This window comes from Acomys russatus, chromosome 10 (assembly GCF_903995435.1).
Source record: "Acomys russatus chromosome 10, mAcoRus1.1, whole genome shotgun sequence".
NCBI lineage: Eukaryota > Metazoa > Chordata > Mammalia > Rodentia > Muridae > Acomys > Acomys russatus.
Genome location: NC_067146.1, coordinates 7647584 through 7673825, shown reverse-complemented (window position 1 = coordinate 7673825; position 26242 = coordinate 7647584). Strand labels below are relative to the sequence as shown.

The 26242-nt window shown below is 45.7% G+C and overlaps 1 protein-coding gene across 1 annotated transcript in view; it reads left to right on the top strand.

The window, feature by feature from the left end:
• Cald1 (caldesmon 1) overlaps positions 1–26242 on the top strand; it is a 94678-nt gene that overhangs the window by 60331 nt on the left and 8105 nt on the right. The window contains exons 3-11 of the mRNA XM_051151754.1: positions 1617–2013; positions 3830–3907; positions 9156–9301; positions 14145–14409; positions 16558–16698; positions 22270–22313; positions 22409–22487; positions 24888–25025; positions 26096–26191. Coding sequence (XP_051007711.1) covers positions 1617–2013; positions 3830–3907; positions 9156–9301; positions 14145–14409; positions 16558–16698; positions 22270–22313; positions 22409–22487; positions 24888–25025; positions 26096–26191 — 1384 coding nt within the window. The remainder of the gene's footprint in view (positions 1–1616; positions 2014–3829; positions 3908–9155; positions 9302–14144; positions 14410–16557; positions 16699–22269; positions 22314–22408; positions 22488–24887; positions 25026–26095; positions 26192–26242) is intronic.

Here is a 26242-nt window from a genome sequence, read left to right as displayed (position 1 = left end):
TTATTGTTAAATATGAAATGTGTTTTTCCAAAACCAAGTGAACTTGAACATCAGAAGAGCCAAGTTTGGCATGAACCATGAAATTTGATGGAGTTTCTAAACATTTCGAGACATATGCTTCTAGCTCTGGTCACAGTTCTGGTATCACATGACTGGTAATTCCAGCAAGGAGGGGCCGACGCCCTTGGTCTGGGCAGTGTCCAGCACCTGGAAGAATGAGTGAGGTGATGGACATGCTACAGTTTGCATTTTCCTCTTTTTTTCTTTCTTTTAAAAATAAACACTGGATTTAGCCAGTCTTTACCCATTAGAGAAAAGGAGGAAAAGCCCTTTATTCTTGGAAATCTCTACAAAGAAGTTAGATTGTCTATGCTAATTATGGTAATGTTGTTGCTATGACAATTTTCATATTTTAACACTGTGTACTAGAGCACTGTGGATATTTTTTGTGTCCTGAATAAGGTGTTCTTCATCTTACTTTTATTATTTTTATTTTTTTATTATTTTTTTAAAGAGAGAGTCTCACCGTGTATTCCTCGCTGTCTTGGAACTCGCTATGTAAACTAGGCTGGCCTCAAACTCACAGAGCTCCGTCTGCCTCTGCCTTCCACGCTAGGATTAAAGATGTGTGCCACCACGCCTGGCTCTCCACCTTTTTTTAAAGACAGAATCTCTCACTGAACCTGGGACGCACTGATGCAGTGAGCCGCAGGGATTCTCTTGTCTTTCTTTCCCCTATGGCTCTGTCCACCCCTACCAACCCAGAGCCTGCTGAACTCCAACAGAGCTGGCAAGCGTGGAGAATATCCACCCGTTTAACTGCTTTCCCATGGGCACATCATTTACGCTTACGTATCGTTGGTTACCTAGTCCTGACTAAGTACAAGGAAGGGCAGAGGGTAGGAAATGCCATCCTTGGCTGACAATCATCACCCCATGAACTGTGGAGGACATTTTGATGTCGTCATAGCGAAGGTTGTTGGTGTGAGTGTAGAAACTCTACACTACATACAGTCTTCCCCCTCTAAGTACCTCAGGCCCCACCAATCAGATCAGGAGTGCGTCGGTGGCACAAATACGAAACTATGCCCCTCACAGAATTCACTCATTATTCTGACTTGATCCTTGTTATAATTGGGATCCACAGCGGCACAGATGCTGAAATCAAGGTTTAAGCCCAAGGTAATCCCAAGAAACAGTGGTAGGGGTTAGGGTTAAGCGAGACAGAGGAGACAGGGCAACCAAGTCAAAGTTGCTTTTCGGCATCAGTGACCACTGTGGGTATCTGGAACATGACTCTAGTAAGAGCCATGACTGTAGAATTATCCTTTGAAACAGAGAAAGGCTGAGATGTTTATATGATGACGCTCCTCAGCTCTTGTTGGGTGACATGAATACTCAGAGCTCCTACAGCAGTTTGGGGGGGACACAGTGGCCTAAGAAATTCCAAGACCAAAGAGTTGGATTGGCTCAGTTGGAAGCCAGGCAGGCAAGCGTAGACTGGTAACATCAAGGGGGGTATGAGCTGGATACTGCAGGCATCTGCTCTGGCTGCAGGTGGCTCTATGCGGTTGATTAACCATGGAGTCTTTGGTGTTGTTCCTTCTGTCACGCAGTGTCCCTGATGAGGAGTCTAAGCCAGCCACTGCACACACTCAGGTAGAAGGTGACGAGGAGGCTGCCTTACAGGAGCGTCTGGCTAGGCGAGAAGAGAGACGTCAAAAGCGCCTTCAGGAAGCCTTAGAGCGTCAGAAGGAGTTTGACCCCACCATCACAGATGCCAGCCTCTCAGTCTCAAGCAGAAAGATGCAAAATGACAGGGCAGAAAACGAGCCAACAGAGAAGGAAGACAAAAGAGAGAGTCGCCCGGGACGGTATGAGGTGGAAGAAACAGAAGTAGTCATCAGCTCCTACCAGAAGAACAACTATGAGGATGCTGAAGACAAAAGGAATGAAGAAAAGGAGGAGGAGCAGGAAGAGAAGCTGAAGGGAGGGAGCCTTGTCGAAAATCAGGTAGAGGAGACGGTAGAAGAGAAAACATCAGAAACCCAAGAGGAAGCCGTGGTGATGGTATTAGAAAATGGGCAAGTCAGTGCAGAGGAGTCCAAAGTAGAGGGGGATAGGGAAGAAGACACAGAGGAGAGAGCCCATAGACCAAAGATGGAGGAGGAGGAAGAAAGAGAGAGAGCTGAGGCAGAGCGGCTGAGGTTAGAAGCAGAAGAAAGAGAAAGACTCAAAGCTGAGCAGGACAGAAAGGTGGCAGAGGAACAGGCAAGGATCGAGGCTGAACAAAAAGCCGCTGCAGAAGCAAGGGAGCGAAGGGAGGCGGAGGAGCGGGCAAGGATTGAGGAGGAGCGGAGAAGGGTGGCCGAGGAGGAGCAGAAGGCCAAGGCAGCCGCGGAGGAGGAGGAGAAGGCGAGGCTAGAGGAGCAAAAGCGGAGAAAGCAGCTGGAGGAACAAAGGAGTGAGACGCAAGAGGCCAAGGAAGAGGGGAGGAAGGGAGGTGAGAAAACAGACAGGAAAGGGGCGAATGAAAGGAAAGGCCGAGAAGACAGACCTCAGACAGCTGTCCCAAAGACGCAGGTACAGTACACACCCGTGCACTACTGTGTGATGCCTGTGCCTCGTGAGAGATGACACGCACAGCAAACCAGGGGCTGAGGGCCTCGTGCACATCGACGCACGTGCTTGCACATTTGGCAAGTTGTTCATTTTTTTCCCCAGACCATAGCAATACCCAAGCAGGAAGTCACTGAACCATGGCTAAGTATGCAGCCAACCAAATTAATGGGACAAACAGAAAGAAATTAATTTCTTTCTGCTTGGGTATTATGGTTGTAAAAAAAAAATGAATTAACCCAGAGACGCTGAATGTGGTGGGCTTTGTCATCTTGTTTCTGCATCTGTATCTGAACTCTCTTCTTCTGACATCTTCCCTGGGTGTACATGAGGCAAGAGGCCTTATACTTCCCACTTCACTCTGGTGTTTGATAGTCTTTTTTCATATATTATATAATTAGGGGTGGAGAGTTGAAATAAGGAATTAAGTCCAGACATATAGTCTTAGGGAGATAAAAATATAATTCCTTTGAAATCAACTGGAATAGAGGGAAAGGAGGCTGTTTAAAACTCCACCCAACAAGACCAAAACAAAACAAAACATCCAAAAGCCAGCCTTGCCATCATGTAGACCTGGGTTTCATGTAGACTTGCAGGAAACCATGCCTCTGGGGCAGGGCCAGTTAACAGGTGATGGGCAATTAAGAGCATGCCGTTTGCTCTCTGTTTTGCCATGAGGGTAAGCACAAGGAAAAATGGGAACCGTAGTTTGGGAAGGAAGTGTAACATACAAACTCTCCGTGGGTTTTCTTTCTCTCGTCTGCAAGGCTGCATTAGAAACCCCTTTGTAAGAGCTGTAAAAGAAAACAGAAATGTTTGCACGTCCACCTCTCCGGAGTGAACTCCCTGCCACTGCACTGCCTGAAGCTGTCCTTCACCCCTGCTTCTGTGCCGAGGGCTCACGTACGTGGCTCTGATTGAGAAACTTGTGAGCAGGGTGTAAATATGTGGGCCACCATGCCATGCTGGATGCCAGTGAGCACACGGGAGGCCCAGGAGGAAAACTAGGGCGGGGTGGGCCACAGCACACCTGCTGACAGAGCCACTGGCACCAGGTACCACTGGCACCAAAGGGTCTGCGTATGGCACTAAAGACAGCCGCAGAGACCTCACAGCCCACACAGAGTGATCCGAGCACCCTCTCACTCTCACAAGCTAGAAAGGGCTTCTGTGTGCATGAGTGACCGTCACCATTCTTGTAAAGGAAAAGGAAGAAGAAAAGGGAGCTAAAGGGCCAGCTCAGAGACAAACATCCCAAGACAACAAGCCTGCCTTCAGAAAGGAAGAGGTAAATGTCGTTGAGAACACTCGTTTCCTACAGCCATTCTCAAAGCAGCAATCCTGGTTCTAATCCTGGAATTGCAAGCCCTCTCTGTGTTTGTCAGACCATGGCTGGTGAGTTATTTATTGACTGATGAGAAAGTGTAGAGTGTCCCAGACCTAATTCATCAGGCTGGGGGCGTGGCCCAGTGAGTAAAGTGCTGGTCATTCAAGCAGCAGGATTTGAGTTCGGGTCTCCAACACCCACATAAAAAAGCTTGAGCGTGGTGTAGGGGAGTGTCTGTAAGTCCAGCTTTGGGGAGCAAAGACGGAAGGACCACTAGGGCACCCAAAGACTCATTGGCAGCCATTCTAGCCAAGAAGTGAGCTCGAATTCATCAAAAGACCTTGCCTCAAAAACTGAGGCAGACAGCAGCAGGTCACATCCCAAATCAACCTGTGCCTTGTACCCATGCACACGTGCACACTTGTACACACACATTCTCATACATCACACACAGGCACACACACACACACACACACACACAGGCACACATGTGCAGAGAAATTCCTACACACTCATACACCACACACAAATACTTGATTTTCCATAGTTTTCAAAAGGAAAAGAAATGGAATCGAAAGCATCTGAGGGCATATAGGTGGTAGTAGTTCAGCACTCTCCTTCAGATTGTCTTTTTTTTTTTTTTTTTTCTGGTTTTTTGAGACAGGGTCTCTCTGTGTAGCCTTGGCCATCTTGGACTTACTTTGTAGACCAGGCTGGCCTCGAACTCACAGCGATCCGCCTGCCTCTGCCTCCCGAGTGCTGGGATTAAAGGCGTGCGCCACCACGCCTGGCTCAGATTGTCTTTCTTAGTGTGTGTCGCAGTCAAGAACTTGGACAGCCTTGCTCCTCAGTCTTGCCTGCTTCCTACTCCTACAGTGCGACTTTGGTTTCCGGGAACCCTTCTCTGCTTGCATGTCAATCATGAAATAGTTCCAGCTGGCTTTGATTAATGCTTTAACTTTTTCAAGAAAAAGCACCCTCCCCCTGCCAACCTAAATCACAGTAGAAAATTTGGTGAGCCGAAGATGATCTATACGGTTTTCAAAAAGGAAAGTTTGGCCAAACCCTCTGCATTGCATTTACGAGGCACACATGCACAGCAGAGCAGGTGCCAGGGTGTTCAGAGGTAAGTAAAAGAGGCTTCGGCACACTGAGTGCCTCAGACTCCAGCATGGGCCGTGGCAGAAAGCCCTGCCTCATTCTAATTCTCCTGCCTGTGCTAGCCTCAAGTGACACTGCAAATTGCCATGTTATGCAGTAAGTTCCAGGAATTAGATGTGGTGAAACAGAGCCACCAGACATAGAAGTTCCATGCATTTTGGTGTCCAAGAGACCGATAAAAGGATCTGTATCCATCAGATACTGGCTCGACGGATTCTTGCTAAAGTTCTCTGTTAGAGCATCCATTAAAAAAAAATCCAGAACTGTAAAGAAAATTCCATGGGTAGAAAATAGATGGCCATATGGGTGGTTTTCTTAGGTGGCTTTGTAATATTCACCGAAGAAGAAAGACCCTGTATACTTACTTTAAGATTTACGGTCCTCTCTGCTTTTAATAGAACTTGTGGTTTGAGCATGTGCACTGGCTCTCTGAGGGAGGGAGAGAGTGCAAATGCTGATGACCCAGAAACTGGATTTAGCTCTACCAGGCAGCTAAGGAAACGGTTGAACACACTGGAATGAGTAAAGGCCCCTCTACACAAAAACGCTCAGAACAAAACTCAAATAGTAGCATCCGACCTGGGAAGAAGGCGTGAGATCTGCCACTCAGTCATGAAATGTGGGGAAGGGGAGGCTGTGGTAAACACCCCTGGGTGTGTGAAAGTTAATTCATTTAGCCCAGGTAATGATTTACTTTTAATGGTCAAAGCATCCCACGCCCACACATGCATGTCTGAGTCAGAGAGTCTCATCCCTAGTCATCCATCTGCCTCTTTCCAGATAAGGCGAAGTCCATGGTATCAGTTAAACACTCCGGGGAAGAGCTCATTTCAAGCCTGCCTTTATCCCTTTCCCAGTTTGCCCCATGGCACATTCCAGCTCTCATAACTTCTGGCCTCCTTTTCATACCAGGCTAGATAATCTTCTCCAATCAGACTTTTCAAAAGATCAATTTTAACACTTTAACATTGTATAGATAAACTGTTGACTGAATGGATAAAGTTCTCCCTTCCCAGCTGGATTGGTGCATTAGGTAGGCAGCTTTAAATAACTCCTTCCTATTCTTTCTGTCTTTCTTTCTTTCTTTCTTTCTTTCTTTCTTCTTTTGGGGGGGGGGGGTCACATTAAAGCAAACAGAAGAAACCTTCCCTGGCAGGGATCCGTGCAGCATAAGCAGGAGGCTAGGTCAACCACAAGTAAACACAAACATTCCACTGGCCTTCCAGGGAAAACATTATTTCCCAAAGTCCCTCCAGTGCTCTAAAACACAAACAAATAAACAATCTAGTTGGTTTCTTTCTTGGCTTTTAACAAAACAAAAGTCCCAAACAAAACAAAACAAGAACAATTTTTAAAAACAAAACAAAAAAACAGTTTTTAGCAGAGAGTCTTTTGTGACTTGGAGCTTGCTGTCCCTGCCACCTAGGCCCATGTGTTCTAAACATGTGGCACATCCTTCACATGCAGATGCACCCAGCACACAGTTAAGAATGACTCAGCGACTTTAAGCCCTAGCCTACGCTATCTGCCCAAGGTCTGAGTTGTCTGTGAAAAAGAAAAATTTGAGGAGCCAGGAGCCAGGAGGACATCCATGGGGTCGAACAGGGAGCCAGGTGGGGATTTAGGGATCTGAAGCTCACAAAGGTGTGTTAGCGGTGGTCTGAAAGCCTGCCGCTCATGCCCAACCCTGGCTGCCATCCTGGGACTTCATCGTGCAGAACAGCACAGCACAGGGACTCCTGCCCCAGGTGGGGCCACCTGCTCCCGTGGGCTTTGCAGTTGTCTCTAAGTTGAGGTCATGCCTCTTAAATTTTCACACCCCTACGTGCTTATGCTTTTTTCTGCCACTCAGTAGCCCAGCTATGTGGAGTCTCCTCCTACTTCTCTAGACGCTGTCTTAGAGAGACGCCCACGTTGTCTGTGAATGAAGCATGTTTACTCTTTCAGCACTCGTGACCACCTAGGGAGCCAGCACCAGAGATCTTTTGCTGTGGTGGTAACGTTCCAACCTAGAAGATGTAGTTCCCAGGGGGCTCAGAAAGCTCTCGCAAGGAACTTGCCATCTAACCCGTTCGATTCTTTCAACTAAAATTTAAAGGTCCTGTGGGGTCATTTTGCTCATTTTCTCGGGAGAAAATAATTTTCAGTCAAAGTCAAATCATCATTATTGCATTAAGAATGTTTCTAAGGAGATTTTCCATTGAGAAAAGGAATAGACTGCCCACTACAACCCTTCCCAACAAGTAGGGGGGGTGTTCTCATAGACATCTATTCTTTAAATAAAATTTCTCCCAGTAAATCTGATAATACCTTTGGGAGAAATCAAAGTATTTCTGACTCCAAAATAGAAGAAATGAGCTAAAAGAAATTTACCTACACAGTTTCCCCCATAAACCATAAGACGGTTCAGGATTTGTTTCATGGGTACTCCCAGAAATATCTCTCCTTGCCTCTCTATTTGTATTCCCAGATACATATTAACCAAGGTGTGAACTCTAGCCTATAATTTCTGGGGCTCTATCCAAAACCAGCAGGTCAAAAGGAAAGTATACTGTCTCCTCTTGCCTATTCAGTGAGTACTGATATGTTCTAGGGAGTGAGGACAGCCACCAAGCAGTCATGATCACACTGTTGTATAGGGCCCAAGTGTCCTCTTTGTTCATACCCAACCAGGGGCCAAGAGGACGGTAACAGGATGGGATTTCGGAAGGGATCATTTCATCCAACCATGTCCTGATGAGCGTCCCAGAGAAACTGAGCTGTTAATAGCCCTAGAACCAACCAGCCCCCTTAGCTGCAGACGAATTTCTCAGAGAGGCCACAGCGGCAGGCAGCGTTGGAGCTCCCCTCTTTAGCATCACCAAGGGACACCCACGATAGACCTTACCTCGGAGAAAAATCAAAGTCTTAACTAGAGCGGCGTTGGGAATAATCCATCCACTGTGATTTAATACCATTTAAGGGAGATTATAAGCAAAGGACTATAAAAGGTAATCTATAACACCATGTTCTACCTTGTAAAACATGCCTTTTAGGAGTAAATGTTCAGAGGGTGTCAGGAATCGCTGGGAAGCAGTGAGTGGCCAGGTAAAGAGAGACAGTTCTAGAGAGCCTAAAAGCCCTACATTCCTACCATCCTCCTCCCCTGCTCTGAATGTTTCTGCTGGGCACTAGTATTTGCAACTGTCTTGAAAAAAACAACGGGCATCACTCTGTCCTGCTCACGTCTTAAGGCCAGATGAGATAGTCATTTGAACTCTTTGCCCATCTCAAAAGCGACTTTGAAATCGTCTGTCTCGTCCTACTATGAGAAATTTACAACAAAACAATCACAAAATACTAAAGCTCCCACTTGCCCTCTGCCTAGCCTTTCCTGCTGTGTTCTACAACGACAACAAACCCACTTCTGGAGGTCTGAGTCCTTCCTCCCAGTGGAAGTCAGTGTGCATCCTAGAACTGTCCCTATTCCCTTCTAGTTTTAGTGGTTTATGTGGCTTCAAACATGGTACTAAGTCTTTCCCCTAAAAGTAGCTTATGTGTTACCTCCTTGGGGCACCTTAGTAATTTGACTAAAACATCTAAACGGTATTCCCCAGAACTGACAGATCTGGGTCCCCTGCTGGCTTTTCTCTTATTTCTTCCTTATTAGGCCCTTGTGAAATATGTTTCCTTCAGCCAAGAAGAAACTTGGCCATCAAAACCACACCTGTAACTGCTCTTCCTAGAGGGAATCGCAAGACACTGCTGCTAGGTGAAGTTCCCAGGACTAGATGTTTTCCAGAACCAATGCTGCACCCCTGAATAAAAACCACAGTGAGACCACAGTGGATCTTGACTTCCTAAAATTATGGTCCAGGTCTTGGCTCCCAGGCCAATGAACCATGATACACTCTCTAATAGTGTTCATGATTTCTACATCAGGTTCTGGATGGTTGCTCTACCTCAAGTCTACTGAGTTCTTTAAGAGTTGGGGGTCTTCGTAATAACCAATCCAAACCCAGTAAGATGTTTATAGTTATTTCTCTTCTTGATATGTATCCTTGGTTAGATCAAAGATGAGAAGATTAAAAAGGACAAAGAGCCCAAAGAAGAACTCAAGGGCTTCTTGGATCGCAAGAAAGGATTTACAGAAATGAAGGCGCAGAACGGAGAATTCATGACACACAAACTTAAACAAACCGAGAATGCTTTCAGGTAAGTCGTGACTGTCTAACAGTCACTGTCTTCTCGTATGTGGGAAGGAGAATCAGTCTCCCTGTCCTGTGCCTAAGGACAGAAAGGAGCTAATCAGACAACATTCTTCTGTTTTGAGATCATTGGCCATTGTCTTAAAGATGCACAGTGAAGCAGGCCCTGCCTCCATGCCACGAACAGGAGGCCAGCAATCATTGCTCAGTCACAGCTTAATCCTCTTCTATTTCTTCTTCCTCCTCTTCTTCCTCTTCCTTCTCCTTCTATTTCTCCTCTTCCGCCTCCTCTTCCTTTTCCTTCTTTTATAGCAAGGCATATAATGCTTAGTGTTCATGTTTTGACCTAATATGCTCATGTGTATTAAGAAATATGACTGAGATCACTATCATTGGTTATGTTTTAGATGGTGCAGACAACTTCTTTTGAACCTTTCTTGGGACCATTTTTAGTTCATTTTTGTAAAGGTTGTAAATAAGTGTTTCATGAAGCACAGATTATTCTGTGGTCCAAAAACTTGGGGCACATTGGGTTAAACCAAATCACATCTCTTTACAATAGGATTTTAATAGCCCTCTGTAAACTTACAAGGGAACTAGTGGGGACACTTTCCTTTATTTTCCCATTTTTAAATTAAAATTTATTTTTTAAATTTATTCACTTTACATTATAGTTCCCTCCCTTGTCTCCTCCCAGCCCTACCCTCCCTCCCCCTCCCTCTTCCTCCCTGTCCCCCTCCATCCCCTACTCCTCAGAAAAAGGGGATCCCTCCTGCCCCACCAACTGACCCCAGCCTATCAAGTCTCAGTTTTCATATATATTTTTTTCAGAGAGTGAGCACAATAGGTTACTATAATATAGTTCTTTTTTTTTTTTTTTTTTTTTTTATCTTCCAGCATCTGCTAAGAATTGACACCCATAGAAATAGAGAACGGTACAATATATATATTAAGGAATACAGTAAGAACCTCTAGTTAGGTGCTTATCTACCAGCTGAGCTAAAAGCAAGCTATGTTCTTCATGGGCAAAAGCCTGGTATCTGATTTTCCTTAGATCTGAAAAACTCAAAGACAGGACAGAACTTTCTGGAAGGTATTTTTATTATGTTTAGGGCTCTGCTGGTTAAGGTAGAAGTCTGGGCTTCTCCGGATAGCCATTTCACTCTGGGTCTATGAAGACTGACTTCCTTTCTCAGCGGGGCCCTCACCCCACTGATAGAGTGGTTCCAGATTTTGTAAAGAGCTTACATAGTCCTAAAAGAAAATATAGGCCTGGCCTTTCTTGATGACAAGCATAGGGAATTTAGGGAGTACCCTACCCTGTGCTGAGATCTTAACCTCCAACAAATGGCCTTTAATTATACCGTGGCACCATCTCCTCACACATAGGATAACTAAGTACTGTTTTCCTTCCTGTGATAAAGGCTGCATGTTACTGAGGCTCTGTATCACTGTATATAGATGAAGGAGCCTGGCACTCTTAGTCACCCTCACTGCCCAGGGTTTATAAATCCCTAATTCACAAGTAAAGCTGCCTCGATTCCTCACTCCATCATGACCATCTGAGACTCCATTTATTCTAGGGAGGGGGTTGGTTCAGGGGGGCCAGGGAACCACTGCTGGATGTCCGGTGATCAGCCTGCAATGGCAGATCTGCCTTTGCAGCTACTGGGGCCTGCTCCACCACTGCTGGTAGCTCAGGACACTGGACACTGAACTACAGCAGGTGGACGCAAAACCACACTCTATACCACCCTGATGCTAGGAACCTACCAGCATGTGTCAGCAGAGGCAGTAGAGCCAAAGTCTTACTCCTGACTTGGTGAAAGTTGACTTGATTATTTTTCAAGTAAGAATTTACTTTATTTTTAAATCTTGGCCACCAGGACTATTTATTCCAGATACCTTTCTATGTGTGTAATACTCAACACACACACACACACACACACACACACACACACACACACACACGATCATACAATATACATATAGGTGAATGTAATCAGAAATGTATACTTTAAGTTGGCCTTGCACCATGAATGACAGTGCTGTGCACCCAGCTTCCTATACCAATAAATCTAAGCCTGCACTTAGTGATGTGAGGCATCCTCTGCATGGTGACCTGTTGAACCAGAGCCTCACCTGACACTTTGATTGCACAAAATAACAACTGAGCGCCACCTAGTGGATCCCAGAGAAGAGTCCACAGGCCTATTTTCTCATCCCCACCACAAGATGATCATAGAAAAGGCAAACTAGTTTCCAAAAATGCAAAGATCTTCCCTAAGAAAAGAGTCACAGGCTTGCGACTCTGTAACGCCGAATGAGCAGTTTACACTTGTAACAAACCCTTTAGCCTTGTTTGAGTTCAAAATGAGAGTTCATCTTTAACTGTCAAGAACCTAGATAAAATGTTTATACTTTAGAACCTCGGCCCATTGTAACAAACAAACGTGTAATGACCCCGCCCCACGGAAACAGGCACATACATGTTTATAGCTAAAATAAGTTGTTTCAAAACATGGCACTGTATTTTCTCCTACACAATGCACTTCAATTTTTTCACTTTTTAAAATATTGAGACCAATCAACAAAATGGTTTTTTTTTTTAACCTGAAGCCTGAAACACATTGTCCTGGAGGTAACAGTATATTCTGAACTACCTCTGTATCCAAAAGCATGAGGTGTAAAAACAAGATCAGCACTGTGCGCTGCGCATCTTGATCCCACTCCTTGCTTTTATTCGTTCTCTTGCTCCATACAAGGAAGCCTTGTGCCACCCATCACACCGAATACATTTTAAAGTGGTGATTCATTTGCTCCTTAGACAAAGGCGTCAGGTGTGGGGTTCCTGTGTTTGGAGCTAGTTAGTAATGACCTCACTACATGTTAATGAGTATTTATACAGAAGCCACTCTACCTCTGTCTCTCAGATAAAGACTCCCTGTCTCCAGGCCCTTCAAGAGCACCACTGACTTCTCCTCCAGTGCCGTGGGGACCCAGCATATGTGACTTAATGAGAGCAGAGTGTAGTTTGTTGTTCCTCGACATCCATCCATCTTGTTTTTGAGGCAGGGTCTCTCCTGATCTGGAGTAGGCGGGGCCGGCTTTCCAGGCTGGCTGCCTACCTCTGCCTCTTATCACACACCCAGCTTTTGCCCATGGGTTCTGGGCAAACACTTTACTGACAGAGCTATTTCCCCAGCTTTTTAAAGTTTGGACAAATTGGTTATTCTCTCTCATTTTATTCATAAAAATAGATGTTTTATGAATACAACCAAGTCCCCAGCTATTATGACTATTAAATAATACATTTCTAAATTTTTAAGGTACAACAAATGACCCCTTTAGCGTTCAACGAACACCCTAATCACACATTAGTGATAACTTAGTAGTTTTAAATTCTGACAAAGGATCCCCAGCTGTGCTGGGGGTCAGACATACAGCTTGGAGTCAGAAGCTAGGGTACAGTCAGTCATACAGCCATTAAGAGAAGTTTCCCAGATGTTCTATTAAAACAGACACACCTTACTTGGTTGAACTCTAACAAGAAGCAATGGGGCTCAGACAGTGGCAAGCAAGTGTAATCCCAGCATTCCTGAGGCTGAGATGGAAGAAAGGTTACGAGCTTGGGCTAGGGGCCAGCTGAAGAAAGAACATGTCACAAAAACAACAACAAAAACAAAAACAAAAAACAAAAACTCAAACTCTACAGTTTGGTAGTGGTAACGGAGAGTTCCATAGTTATTTCATGCTGCAGAACTTCTACTCCACACAGCTCATACACAGCTCCTCCTTGGCCGCCTCCTATGGCCCCAGAGACCCACCATTCCCTTTCTGTTCCTAAGAATTTGATATTACTAGTAGAACTTTGAGCTATGTGTCCCTTTATAACTAGTCTCATGAGTGTAATATTGTCAGGTTCATCCATAGCCTAGCACGGGTCAGTATTTCCTTTGAAGGCTGAGTGTGAGCCCTGGTATGACTATGCCACATTATGCTAATAACCTTATCCCACAATGGACTCAGGTTTGCTCCTATCTCCAGGCTCTTTTGGATAATGTTGTTATAAAGGAAGAAAACCCCGCACAGTGGGGGGCTCCCTCCCAGACCTGGATTAGGCACAAACCACACCCAAACACCCATTTCAAAGAGAGATCGCTTATTACTTGGAGGAGAAAAGTTAAAGTGGCTGAAAATGCCCTTGTAGGTGTAATTTTGAAGAAAAGAAAAAAAAGGGAGGCCTGTGTTAGACTGGGCTAGGATTTGGTGGTGTATGTTTATTGGGCATGTCAACTAGGTGAACTAAAAAGGGGCTTTTGGTTGCTGGACTTCGATAGTTTTATAGCTGGACCTTGTAGTCAGCCTCAAGAGGAGGAAGTGACCAAATAAGGGAAGAGACCTTGGTGGCTAGCTTTGGGAATGTAATCTAATGGTTTTTAGCAGGGCAGAGGGAATGGGGGAGAAGGACCAGGGATGTCAGAGACATGCTTGCCACACTCAAGCTGGCCAGAGTCCCTTCGTTGAATATAGGTGATCATCCATCTCACGACTTTGCTTTCAATTCTTTTGCATATATACCAATTGGCATGTCTAGATCATATATACAGTATTTTTATATATAAGGTTACACAGGAATGGGATGCTTTCCCCACATTAGGCACACCATTGTTACTTTGCCCTGGTAGAGGCATCTGTAAAGTCCTTGTAGATCCCCAACGAACCCCCAGGCTAGTGTGAGGGTCAGGTGCCTGGATATAGTACCTGCAGACAGACATCCTCCTCCTTTCAACGAGGTGGGGCTGCAAGACAGAACCAGGTAACTGCCTGTTCTTCCTCCCGTCCATCAGCCCCAGCCGCTCGGGAAGCCGGGCCACTGGGGACAAGGAAGCTGAAGGTACTCCACAAGTGGAAGCCGGCAAGAGGTTGGAGGAGCTGCGCCGGCGCCGTGGGGAGACCGAGAGCGAAGAGTTCGAAAAACTCAAACAGAAGCAACAGGAGGCAGCCTTGGAGCTGGAGGAGCTGAAGAAAAAAAGAGAAGAGAGAAGGAAAGTCCTGGAGGAAGAGGAGCAGAGGAGGAAGCAGGAGGAGGCTGATCGAAAAGCTCGAGAGGAGGTAAGGGTTGCCTGGCCCCACCGGGGAAACATGGATGCCTCCAAGTCCTTAAGCGCATGGCCTGTGACCTTGTAGCCTAGAGAGAAACAGTCCCCTGGAGGAAGTCGCCTGCTGCTCTTCTGAATGTGGGCTCATGAACAGTAACAAACCTGGTAGCTCAGTCAGTAGAGTACACAAAAGAAAGCCCTAGGTTCAGTTCAGAGCAGTACATAAACCCAAGTGGGTGGAGCACCCCTACAATCCCCGGGGTGCTGGATCACTCAGGGGGTGGAGAAGAATTGGAAGTTAAGGTCATCCTCCTTCACATATCAAGTTTGAGACTATCCTGGGCTACAGAAGACCCTGTCTCACAATAATACAACAACCATTTATTAAGATGATAAGCTTAGCAAGTTCTGGCATCTTTCTGAGCCCCAGGTACTTGTGTCTCCATTTTCTAGATGAAAAAACTGATGTTCAGAGAAGTCTGTGTAATTTTCCCACCTAGCCTATTGTCCTAGATAAAGAATAATGGGAAATCCGAGAGATGAAAAGTCTGCCCCCAAGCGCAGGGCCGAGTTAGGAAGCAGGGTGGGCGTGGCAGGTGCATGCCTGGCATCCCGGCACTGCAAGACTGAGGCAGTAAGATCTTGAGTTCAGGGCCAGTCTGGGCTCTATAACAAGTTCCGGTCTGGCCTGGGTTACACAGAGGGGCTCTACCTGCAAACAAAATAGAGCAAAAAGGCAAAGAAAAGAAAAACAGCTGTTACATGATGCCCAATATTTGTAGTCTTGGTAGAGATGTTATAGATGATGGTTGCTTCTGGTGTGTGTGTGTGTGTGTGTGTGTGTGTGTGTGTGTGTGTGTGTACCTATCTGAGGTGGTCAGAGGACAACTTTGTGGAGTTGATTTTCTCCTCGCACATTTTATGTGGCTTCCAAGGATTGTATTCGGGTCTCCAGGCTTGTACCACAAATACCTTTACTGCCAAGCTGTCCCCGACCCAAAAGTTTCTCCAAATAGGTTAGAGTGCACAGAGGCTAGGATGGTGCTGCTTTGCTCACTGCTGCATACCCGGACCCAGTGTGGGCTTGCTGTGCCACATTCTTAACACAGAACAGATCAGGTTACAAGGGGGTGAGGGGTGGGAGCAGGGGGGGGGGGGTGAAACTTGGCCTCAGCACGTGAGAAATGTGCTAAATCAGCCTCAACTTAGATTGCTACGGTTTACCAAGTGCATTTTTTCCTTTCATCCTGGGGCGTGTTCTCATTTTATGGGGAAAAGAAACCAGGAATCCAGTCGTTCGAGTGACTTGTTTAAGGATGATTGATGGGTGCATGATGGAATAAACAGGACGACTCTGATTTTTCCTTTGAAGGCTGAGTGTGAGCCCTGGTATGACTATGCCACATTATGCTAATACTTTTATCCCACAATGGACTCAGGTTTGCTCCTATGTCCTGGCTCTTTTGGATAACAGTGTTATAAATGAAGGAAACCCCGCACAGTGGGGGCTCCCTCCCAGACCTAGATTAGGCACAAACCACACCCTACCCCTGAGCCAAGAACGTTCCAGGCCTCAAGCTCCTAGTCCCTCAGAACATGTGAAAAGATTTTCACTGACTTTTCTGACAAGGATGCTGTACGGTTTCCCTAAGTTGTGTGGAAAGTTTGAATTATTCCAGTGTGTCTTCCAACTCCAGCTTTGAGCGAGGCCACCACCAACTACGATGTCTCCAGTTGAGTCGTGGGCCACCACGAAATCATCTCATGTTATCAGACTCATGTCGTTTTGCCATTCCTGGTACTGTAGATGTAGAGCCCTTTTTTGCAGAAAGGATTCCATCTTGACAGTTCTTCCTGGAAGCAGGTGGGGAAGGCGGGGCTTTGTATTCATTTACATATTTAGAAGTGGAAGGTGACTTACCAGATGGTGATGGTAGCCCATCACCTCCAAAGGAGACTTGTCAAGGACACGTGGAAGGTAAGACCAGGCCACACTGATGCAAAGAGCCCCCTCCAGAATGCAAATCCAGACAGCTGGACTCCTGAAGAGGGGACAGCATACGTGTTGGGGTTAGGTCCGTTGGCCTCTGACTGACACGCTTGTGCTCACAGCACTTGAGGAAGACTGTGATGCACTTGCTCTTTGCTCTGTCTGTCTCAGGAAGAGAAGAAGAAGCTGAAGGAAGAGATTGAAAGGAGAAGGGCAGAAGCTGCGGAGAAACGCCAGAAGATGCCAGAAGACGGTCTGTCCGAGGACAAGAAGCCATTCAAGTGCTTCACGCCTAAAGGCTCGTCTCTCAAGGTACCTTCATGCCAGAAATTCTTAGAAAACTTCTCTCCCAGTATCGTAGGCATCTCATGGGAACCTTTCATTTTTTGTGATCACCCAAGACTTCCTTGGCTTTGTGTGACACTTTGCTGTCCTTTGTTAATCTGTCCAGGCTACTCTATCAAAGCATCTTACCCTGAGTAACTTTAAATAACAGAAATGTATTGCTTACAGTTCTGGAGGCTGAAGAGGCCAAGGCAAGGCACTAGCAAATTCAGTATACTGTTTTTGTAGATGGCACCGTCTTTCTGTGTTCTCATATGATGGAAGGGGCAGGCAAGCATCCTCTGGCCTGTTTAAGAAGAGCAGTAATCTCGTTCGTGAGGACCCCATCCAAAGGCTCCACCTCTTGTATAACACACTGGGGTTGGCTAGCACCATATGGAGGGCTACTTGTCTCCTGACTCCTTTGGCTGCTTTTTATGTTGGTTTTGTGATTACTAAAAGCAGAGCAACTGGATTTGGTCCAGGTTCACCCTGCAAAGCTATTACTGTAGGAGACAAGATGCAGGACAGTTAGGTCTCTCCACTGCCTTCATGGTGTAGAGCTTCTAACTCTTTTTGTTGTTTGTTTGTTTTGTTTTGTGTTTGTGTTTTTCGAGGCAGGGTTTCTCTGTGTAACCTTGACTGTCCTGGACTCACTTTGTAGACCAGGCTGGCCTTGAACTCACAGTGATCCGCCTGCCTCTGCTGGGATTAAAGGTATGCGCCACCACCACCTGGCTGAGCTTCTAACTCTTAAGGCAGAATTCTTTCCCAGAGAAAAGAGGATCCAAAAAGGAGATGAAGTCAGGGAGACTGTGGAGCAGCTGTGATGTGGGAGGAAAGACAGCAGACTCACTTGGTCATTTATTATCAAGTCTGTCTGCTGCTTTAAACACCCAGGATGATCCCTCTGTTTTGAAGGTACTTCATACATTTTTGCAGATGAATAATGAAAGAATCCTAAGAGAACCTTTAACATTTGTGTCCTGTCCTCATCTACCATCAGCCTAGCTAGACTACAACCATCAACAACAGGCAAAGCCAGTGGAGTCACAGCCGGGCTCCCATGGCTGCCTGTACATGTAGATATGAAAGTGACCAAAAACTTCACAGATATTCCTATTGGTCAGAACATTCTTATGTGTCTATGAGAGGCACACCTGTGTGTGGGGGCGTGTATGCATGATGTGTGTAGAGGCCAGAGGTCAGCCTCAAGTGTTGCTCCTCAGAAGCCGTCCACCTTTATTTTTCAGTCAGGTTCCCCTCCTGGCCTGGCACTGCCTGTCTCCAGGTCCCCAGAGCTGCAGCTACAAGCACACACATGCCACTTCAGCTGGCTTTTCACATGGGCCCTGGGGACTGAACTAAGGTACCCAGCTTCCAGGTCATACTTTGTCAAATGAGCTGTTTCAGCAGCCCCTGGAATTTTCTCTCAAATAATTTCACTTAGTTTTTATGATGGTGTGGATGCTGGTCACAGGTTTGTTTGTTTGTTTGTTTTGAGACGGTGCCTCACTATGTAGCCCTGGCTGTCCTAGTACTTGCTATGTAGACCATGCTGGCCTCCAACTCACAGAAATACACCTACCTGTGTCTCCTAAGTGCTAGGATCAAAGGTGTGTGCCACCCTATCCAGCTTGGTTCTTACACTTTCTAAAGTACCATTGTGAACTGACCAATAATGATTTGGTCTATCACAGACCACACGTACATTCCTGGCACATAACAATAGTGTAGGTGTCCTAGTTTCTATAAGTAGGAAGGAAGTATGATGCTTACACAAGGAAATTCCCCACAGTCTATGTTTCACTGAATGTGGCCTTATTGCTAGGAAACACATGGCTTTTGTACTTTTAACATTTGCCTCAGGACCTGCTTTGGGAAAATCCAAGGCTTATACTCACAAAAATCGACTTGGCTTATACTTCGAAGCATATTATCGTTCATCACTGAAGGAAATCAGGACAGGCACTCAAACAGGGCAGGAATCTGGAAGCAGAAACTGATGCAGAGACCATGGAAGAGTACTGTTTACTAGCTTCCTCCTCATGATTTGCTCAGCTTCCTGGACCCAGGACCACCAGCCCAAGGATAGCACCCCTTCCTCCATCAATCACTAGTTAAGAAAATGCCTTACAGGCTGGCCTACCGCCCGATCTTACGGAGGCATTTTCTTAACTGACATTTCCCTCCTCTCAGGTAGCTTTACCCTGTGTCAAGCTAACATAAAACCATCCAGCACACCAATCTGAGCCAGAGCAAGGGTATTTTTAATATTTTATATTTATAGCATTAACTAGCTTGTGCTGCATACTGTGAGAAAGATAGGTGCCGAGTAAGGTTGCTGCCCCTAGACAGGGACTATAGCTGATCACCTCATGGGAAAAGATTCAGGACTCACAAAGGGGACCACATCCAAACCATGAGTCCTTGGAGCCAGCACAGTGCCTGCAGTAGGCCAGCTCCATTTCTGAACACTGTAATTTGAATTTTACTTTATGTCATGAAATAAGTTTTCAACCACTTAATAATGTGAATTTTTGTTAGTGTGGGGGCAGGCGAGATAGCCCAGCAGTTAAGAACACTTGTGGCTCTTGCAGAAGACCAGGATTCAGGTCCCAGAACCCACTCAGCGGCTAGCAAATATATCTAGTGTTTAAGGCTGGATGTGGTAACACACTCCTCTGATTCCAGCACTTGGGAGGCTAAAGCCAGAAGATCACCAGTTCAAGGCCAGCCTGGACTACCTAGTGAGTGCCAAGCCAACTTGAGCTACAAAGTAAAACTCTGTCTAAAAACAAAACAGAACAAAAAGGTTGGGAGCTTCATGGCAAACGCTGTCTGGACTCTGGCTTGAGGATCACTGGTATAGAAAAAAAAACAACAGAAAAAACAAAGAGGAACAAGAAGAAAAACAGCAAGAAGCAGCCTCCTTCCTCTCTGGTTATCTCCGAGCGCCCTCCCACACACAGAACGTCCCCTGTCTCCAGTCCTGCTCTTTTGTTCCTGGGTCAACAATTAATCGTCTCTGTTCTCTCTTGCTTCCTTAAAACCTCTCCCCAGCTGAGTCTTCCTTGAGCAGTCCTGATAACGTGAGTGGTTGTCACTGAGATTGTAGATCCTACCTACTCTGATTTCTGGAGAATCCGGGGCTCCTCCTCCTCCACCTCCTACTCTTGGACCATCTCCACTCTACCAAGCCCCTCAGCATCCTCATTTCTCATTTCTGTCCTCAAAGCCACATTCCTTTCTCTGGCCTTCCTAGGAAGCACTTTTCAGTCTTCTTTCTCATGGAGCTGCACATGTCAACTGTCACTTAAAGTCAATGTATAGAACGGACCAGAACACTTTTTAATTCTACATACCAGAGGCGGGCCTTTAAGAATGCACTATCTGCCACTCGTCCAATGGCATGCTCCTTAGAGAACTTTCTGGAATTTCTTAAACTCAGCTTATCCTATAACGGAATTGCATCACCCAGGGGCGATGCTCTCCAGACTGCAGCTTTGATTATAATCATTCCAACACACAGGTGGTACTGAAGAATTCCAATGGGAGGGGAGCATTTGAACTCTAACCTCGAAATAGTACTAAATGGTACGTTTATTCCTTTTGATTTCCACTTTCTGGGAAACTCTAAACACGAGTTTTCATTGCTTGGTTATGGCAGCAATGAATAATAATACCCGCAAAGAACAAATTTTAAGTAGATCAAATCTAAAGGCTTTTGATGATGTTGGTTTTGAGTTTATTGGTGGAAAAGTAGAGTGTGAGGAAAAGGAAATACACAAGCTGATATGTAAAGCTAGCAGTATTCTTCCGTAGTTCAGTTGGGGCAGTACTGCCACCTCCTGGTCGTAAGGACCACCAACATACCTCCCTACGTTCCTTAAACATTGGGCAGATAATTTAATTTATAAACTCCACACAAACTGACTGTTTAGAGCAGACTGGGCATTTTCTAGCAAGAGTCAGTAAGTGGAGGGTGGGTTATAACAAAATTAAGAGAATGAAATCACGCTACATTAACTTTCTAGAAACAAAAGGAGGACGAGGAGTGTGACAGACTGACAGCTGAGGAGCAGACCCCTGAGTCAGAACACACACACACACACACACACACACACACACACACACACACACACACGTCTCAGCTCTGCTCTGTGCTGCACTGCATTTCATGCCACCCTCTGTACCTGAAATTATAAACTTTAAAATTCAGTTCAAATATCAGAACTTCTGAAAAGCCATCTCCCGCTCCTAGTGTCTTACAGATGTGGCATCATATTTAACATGACACCCGTCACTGCTATTTAAATGTTCTATTGATATGAGATGCTCTCCTACTCTATCAAATGTGTATTATCCTTAAAGGACCCTTTATTATCTTAGTCTGCCAAGGAGCACACATGCAGAAAGGCTCCATATCCTACCCTCTCCAGCGATCTACTACGGTGACCTACCCAAGGCTGATGGTCCCTTCCCTCGGTCAATTTGAATAAATATAATATTACTGTAGGCTGAGTAGTTATCATTTGTCAGGTGTGGCAGCTCATGCCTGACACTCCAGCACTTCAGAGACTGAGGCAGGAGGATCAGGACTTCAAAGACAGCCTACACTATGTAGTAAGACCTTGTCTCAAAAATCAAACAAACAAAACTCAATCACCTAAGCCAAGTAAGCATTTGTTTTCCACCATCATGGAGCCTGGGAAGTGTGAGGTCAACGGCGTGGCAGCACTGCTGAGCTCTGGAGCAGGTTCTCTCGCTCCTCCACAAAGGGGCACATCCTTACTGTCCCCTCATGTGCCAGGCAACAAGAAAACAAGCAAGTTCTCTGGTCTTTTTCATCAGTGCACTAATGTCATTCGTGAGGACTCCATCCTCCTGACACAATTACCTTCCAAAGGACCCTATTCCAAGTGCCATCACACTAGATACAGAGTTAAAGATACAAATAATTAATTTACCATTGGGTCTGTATTATGGAAAGCCATATCTCTGGCTGTTTTTTGCTTTTTGCTTCCAAAACTTAATACTCACCCCCAACCCTCCCCTGCCTCTCTGTCTCTCCCTCCCCACTTTGTCCTCTTCCTCTCTTCTTTCTCTGTCTGTCTGTCTCTCTCTCTCTCTCCACTCTTTATCCTCTTCCAATCCTACTTTCACTTCCCCAGTCTCAAATACATTATTTGTCGTTTTCTCCCCATCTTGGATGCTCTGCACAGCACTCTAGTGCTCTCACATGCTCTATGGCTTTCTTCTTTTTTTTTCTTTTTCTTTTTTTTTTTTTTCTTCTATTTAACCAGGTTCAAGAACGATTGAGGAGCACTGTGAATAAGACACAGGGCGCAAAGCAGAACCAAAGGCAAAACTTGTGCCATTCTGGGTGTGCCTTGCCTTCCACAAGTGCTCAGAAGGCATTTCAAAGGCACGCTGGTGTAGTCACCATTTAGTCATGTCCGCCTTGTAGACTTCAGAGCTTCCCAGAGTCAGGACTTTTGCATGTACTGTTCCCTCTGCAGACTCACAAGGCCTCTTCTTTTCTTTTTCTATTTCTAGATAGAGGAACGAGCAGAATTTTTGAATAAGTCTGTGCAAAAAAGGTAAGTACAGTTGACTGCTCACTTGAGACTCAATCGGCTGTCTCGCACACAGAGGGCCTTCTGCCTCACTTTTCGTGTCTGTGCTCATTTGGCAGTGGTGCCAAATCTACTCATCAAGCAGCAGTCGTCTCCAAGATTGACAGCCGCCTGGAGCAGTACACCAATGCAATTGAGGTGAGCACCGCCCCCTGGTCAGAGCCCTGTAAAACAGAAACAGGCTGTGGTTACACACATGATCACAGAAACGCTCAGGGCGAAGGACGAGGCTAGCACCATGATAATATTAGAATATTAATGATGATCTCCATAACTATGAACTAGCTATGGAGAAGTGCAATAAAGAAAGTGTATTAGAGATTTTTGAGTTGATGGCTTTTAACACCTGTAAATCTGAATTTTTTCTTTGAAGAAAGTGAGTGGATTTCAATGAATAGATTTTCTTTTAGATTTTTTTAATTTTATTTTACGTGTATGGATGTTTTGCCTGCACCTCTGGAACTGGAGTTTTAGATAGTTGTGAGTCACCGTGTGGGGGTGCTGGAAACTGAATCTGGGTCGCCTGTAAGAGCAGCAAGTATTCTAAATCACTAAGCCTTCTCTCCAGCCACTAATAGCATGACTGATATATGCATCATAGGTGGTCACAAAGGCATCTTCAGTTTTGTTTGCAAAAACCTCATATTAGCAAATACAGTCACATAAAGTAGCATCGGGATGAGAGCTAACTTGTGTTTAACCGACATCAACTTCAATTGGCTCATTAGCTTTTTAAAGGATCATAGATTTATGTTTCTATCCTCTTTTCCCCCACTCAGTTAGCCTGAGAGTTTATGTTTGGGAATAATGTGTCTTTCTCATCCAAAGCACTGAAAAGAGTAGCATCATTGATCAGGATGTGACGCTGGTCCGTCTGGTCTTTGCATAGACCTGAGTAATGGTTTAGCCTTCTGCATCAGCGTGTAATGGTTGTACTAGGAGTGGAGATGCGTATAAAGCAGCTCACAAACAGTGAGCACGGCTAAAAAAGAGAGGGGTCTTATGATTTGTCAAGACCTCAAGGAAGCACTAACACCTCACAAGACTGGTGGCCACTAAACTATGACAAACCACAGGCAGTTAGTTTCCCTGGTTGGATAGGCCCTGGCATTAACGGACTGAATGAAGTCTTGGACTTTGCACAGCCTTGTAAGCTCGTTTTCTTGTGGCCACTGAGGATGTTGCTAGGCTATCAGGACTGGTGGAGAAGCATGTGCCACTCTGGGCTTGTCTTTGTTTCCAGCTGGGAAAGTATCTCAGAGACACGTCCATCTTGTTGCCTTTGTTCCTTCCAGTACGTTCTCTGTGCTGCCCTGCCTCAGCCTTTTGGCTTGAAGAAGTTCCCTACTTTAGGACATCTGCACTGCGGTTTTTCTGCATAGAACGGAGGCCGCCTCCTATTCCCTTTACCACTTCTGAGTCTCCTGTAGAACCGGTTGTAAACATTACTTTCGCAGTGTGCCGTTAGCCTGATTTATGTTCCTAAACTAAATATCATTCCCCTGTTATGTGCAATCCATTGTTTTTCCATAGCATTTACCACAATGCAAAACAAGTATAGTATTCTGGCTACTGTCATTTACCCTATTAGAATGTAAGCTTACCGTGGCCTATGGAACTAACTGGCTTGCTTTGACAAATCCTGGCAAAGTTCACATGCATAGTAGGTGCTAAAAAACTTACCTGCTGAGACTATGGAGTTGGCTCAGCAGATAAAGCACTTGCCTTGTAATCGTGAGGACTGGAGTTCGGATCCCCCAGCACTTACATACAGGCTGAAGGCATGGCAGCCTGCTGATAAGCTCAGCATTCAGGAGGCAGAGACAGGGGTCCCTAGACAAGCTGCCTAGTTGGACTAGCAGAATCAGTGAGCTCCAGGTTCACTGAGAGCCCCTGCCTTAAAGTGTGAGGTGGAGCGCAATCAAGGAAAACACTGCACGTCAGCCTCTGGTCTCTGCATGCACATACTCACACACATGTAAACACATATGCACACAACACGCTCATATTTTTTTTTCTTAAGAAGCCTGTCTACTGGGGAGGCTTGGGAACGAGCTCAGACAGCAACTGCACAAGCAACAGGAGCCTAAGTTTGAGGCCTGGAACGCAGATAAGAAAGCCATGTGTGGTGGCACACGTAATTCAGTGCCAGGGGGCAGAGACAAGAAGATTCCTGGAGGTCACAGGCCAGGCAGCCCAGTCACTGATCCCAAGTCAGTGAGAGACTCTTATCAGAAACAAACAAACAAACGACAACATCAAAAAAATGTCGGCTGAAGAACTCAAGTCCTCTCTCCCCTTAGTGATACGCAGAGTCCTGCAAAGCGTACTCCTTTTCCGAAAGAGGTCTGCTCGAGCTCTGAGGTTTGTGTGGAAAAAAATCACGTGATCATAATGGAGTCATACAACAGAAACTGCAAACCCCTTTCGATGGAAGGTCACCCCACGATATTTTTTTGTTGATCATATTGAGTAAGACTGTCACTTGATGAGGACAAACTTCTCAACACTGACTTATAACTTATTTCCACGTGTCAGGGGACAAAAGCTTCAAAGCCTACTAAGCCTGCAGCATCGGATCTTCCTGTCCCTGCTGAAGGCGTCCGCAATATCAAGAGTATGTGGGAGAAAGGGAATGTGTTTTCCTCCCCCTTTGCCTCGGGAACACCAAATAAGGTATGGGTGTGGCTTTCCGCATGTTGAGTTTTGAAGCTTGGATTTTTTTGTTGTTGTTGTATTAAGAATAGCCTTCATTCACAACAAATACAATAAAGAATGTATAAGCTGCGCTTGGATTTGCCTCCCAAAAAACAAAATCAGAACCCCAAAACCAAACAAACAAGAAAATAAGCTCACAGAGAATGTACGCCTGGGGCTCCCTGTGGACTCAGCTGTGGCCATGGACCACTAAATGAAGTGCTCGAGTTTAACCATCAGCCATTCGGGTTGGGATGGGATGAGGGAACATGAAAGAAAAACTGATACTCCATTTTTTAAGATGTATTTTTATTTTGTATATAATGGTATTTTCCCTGTATGTGCACTATGTGCATGCCAGGTGCTTACAGAAATTAGAAGAGAGCATAAGGTCCTCCTGAGCCGGAGTTCCAGATGTTTGGGAGCCACTACGTGGGTGGTGGGAATTTAACCTGGGTCCCCTGGAAAAGCAGCCAGCGCTCTTAACTACTGAGCCAGATATTCCACCCTTCCAGGGTCAGAGACATTAAAAGGGACAGAATAAAATAAATAGACATTACAAAGGAGAATTTTATTAAATTGACTTATACGGTGGAGGCTGGGTCAGTGGCCAGCTGCACACTGGCGACACTGAGGACGCACTGGAGGTGGCTATTCAGCCCACTGCACGGGCAGTGCCAATCTGGTGATGGAGGCCTGCGGGGGACGGCGCGGGGGGCTCCTAGAGGGCTGCTGGGCTTTAGTCCTATGCCAGAGAAGGAAAGCTGGCTACCAAAACAATAGGACAGATGCACTCCCCAGCAAGGTGTGAGGCAAACAGGCAAAGCAGCCCTTCTTCATATCTGGTCACCGCTAGAAGGTGCTGCCCCCTAGGGGTGGGGCGGTGATGCCCCCATCCCCCCATCTTCTCTATTTAATCCTTCCCTCACTCAAGTTGATAGTCAAGATCAACCATCGAAGATTTAAGGATATTTTGAAGTTCACTCAGAAGATATCCTGGGTAAATGTACTTCTTTTCTTTAAGATTTGGGATGATTGCCTTTTTATAGGAAACTGCTGGCCTGAAGGTGGGCGTTTCCAGCCGCATCAACGAATGGCTAACTAAATCTCCAGATGGCAACAAGTCACCGGCTCCCAAGCCTTCCGTGAGTAGCCTGGGGATTTCTGAGTCTCTCTGATCTCACAACTTCCACAGC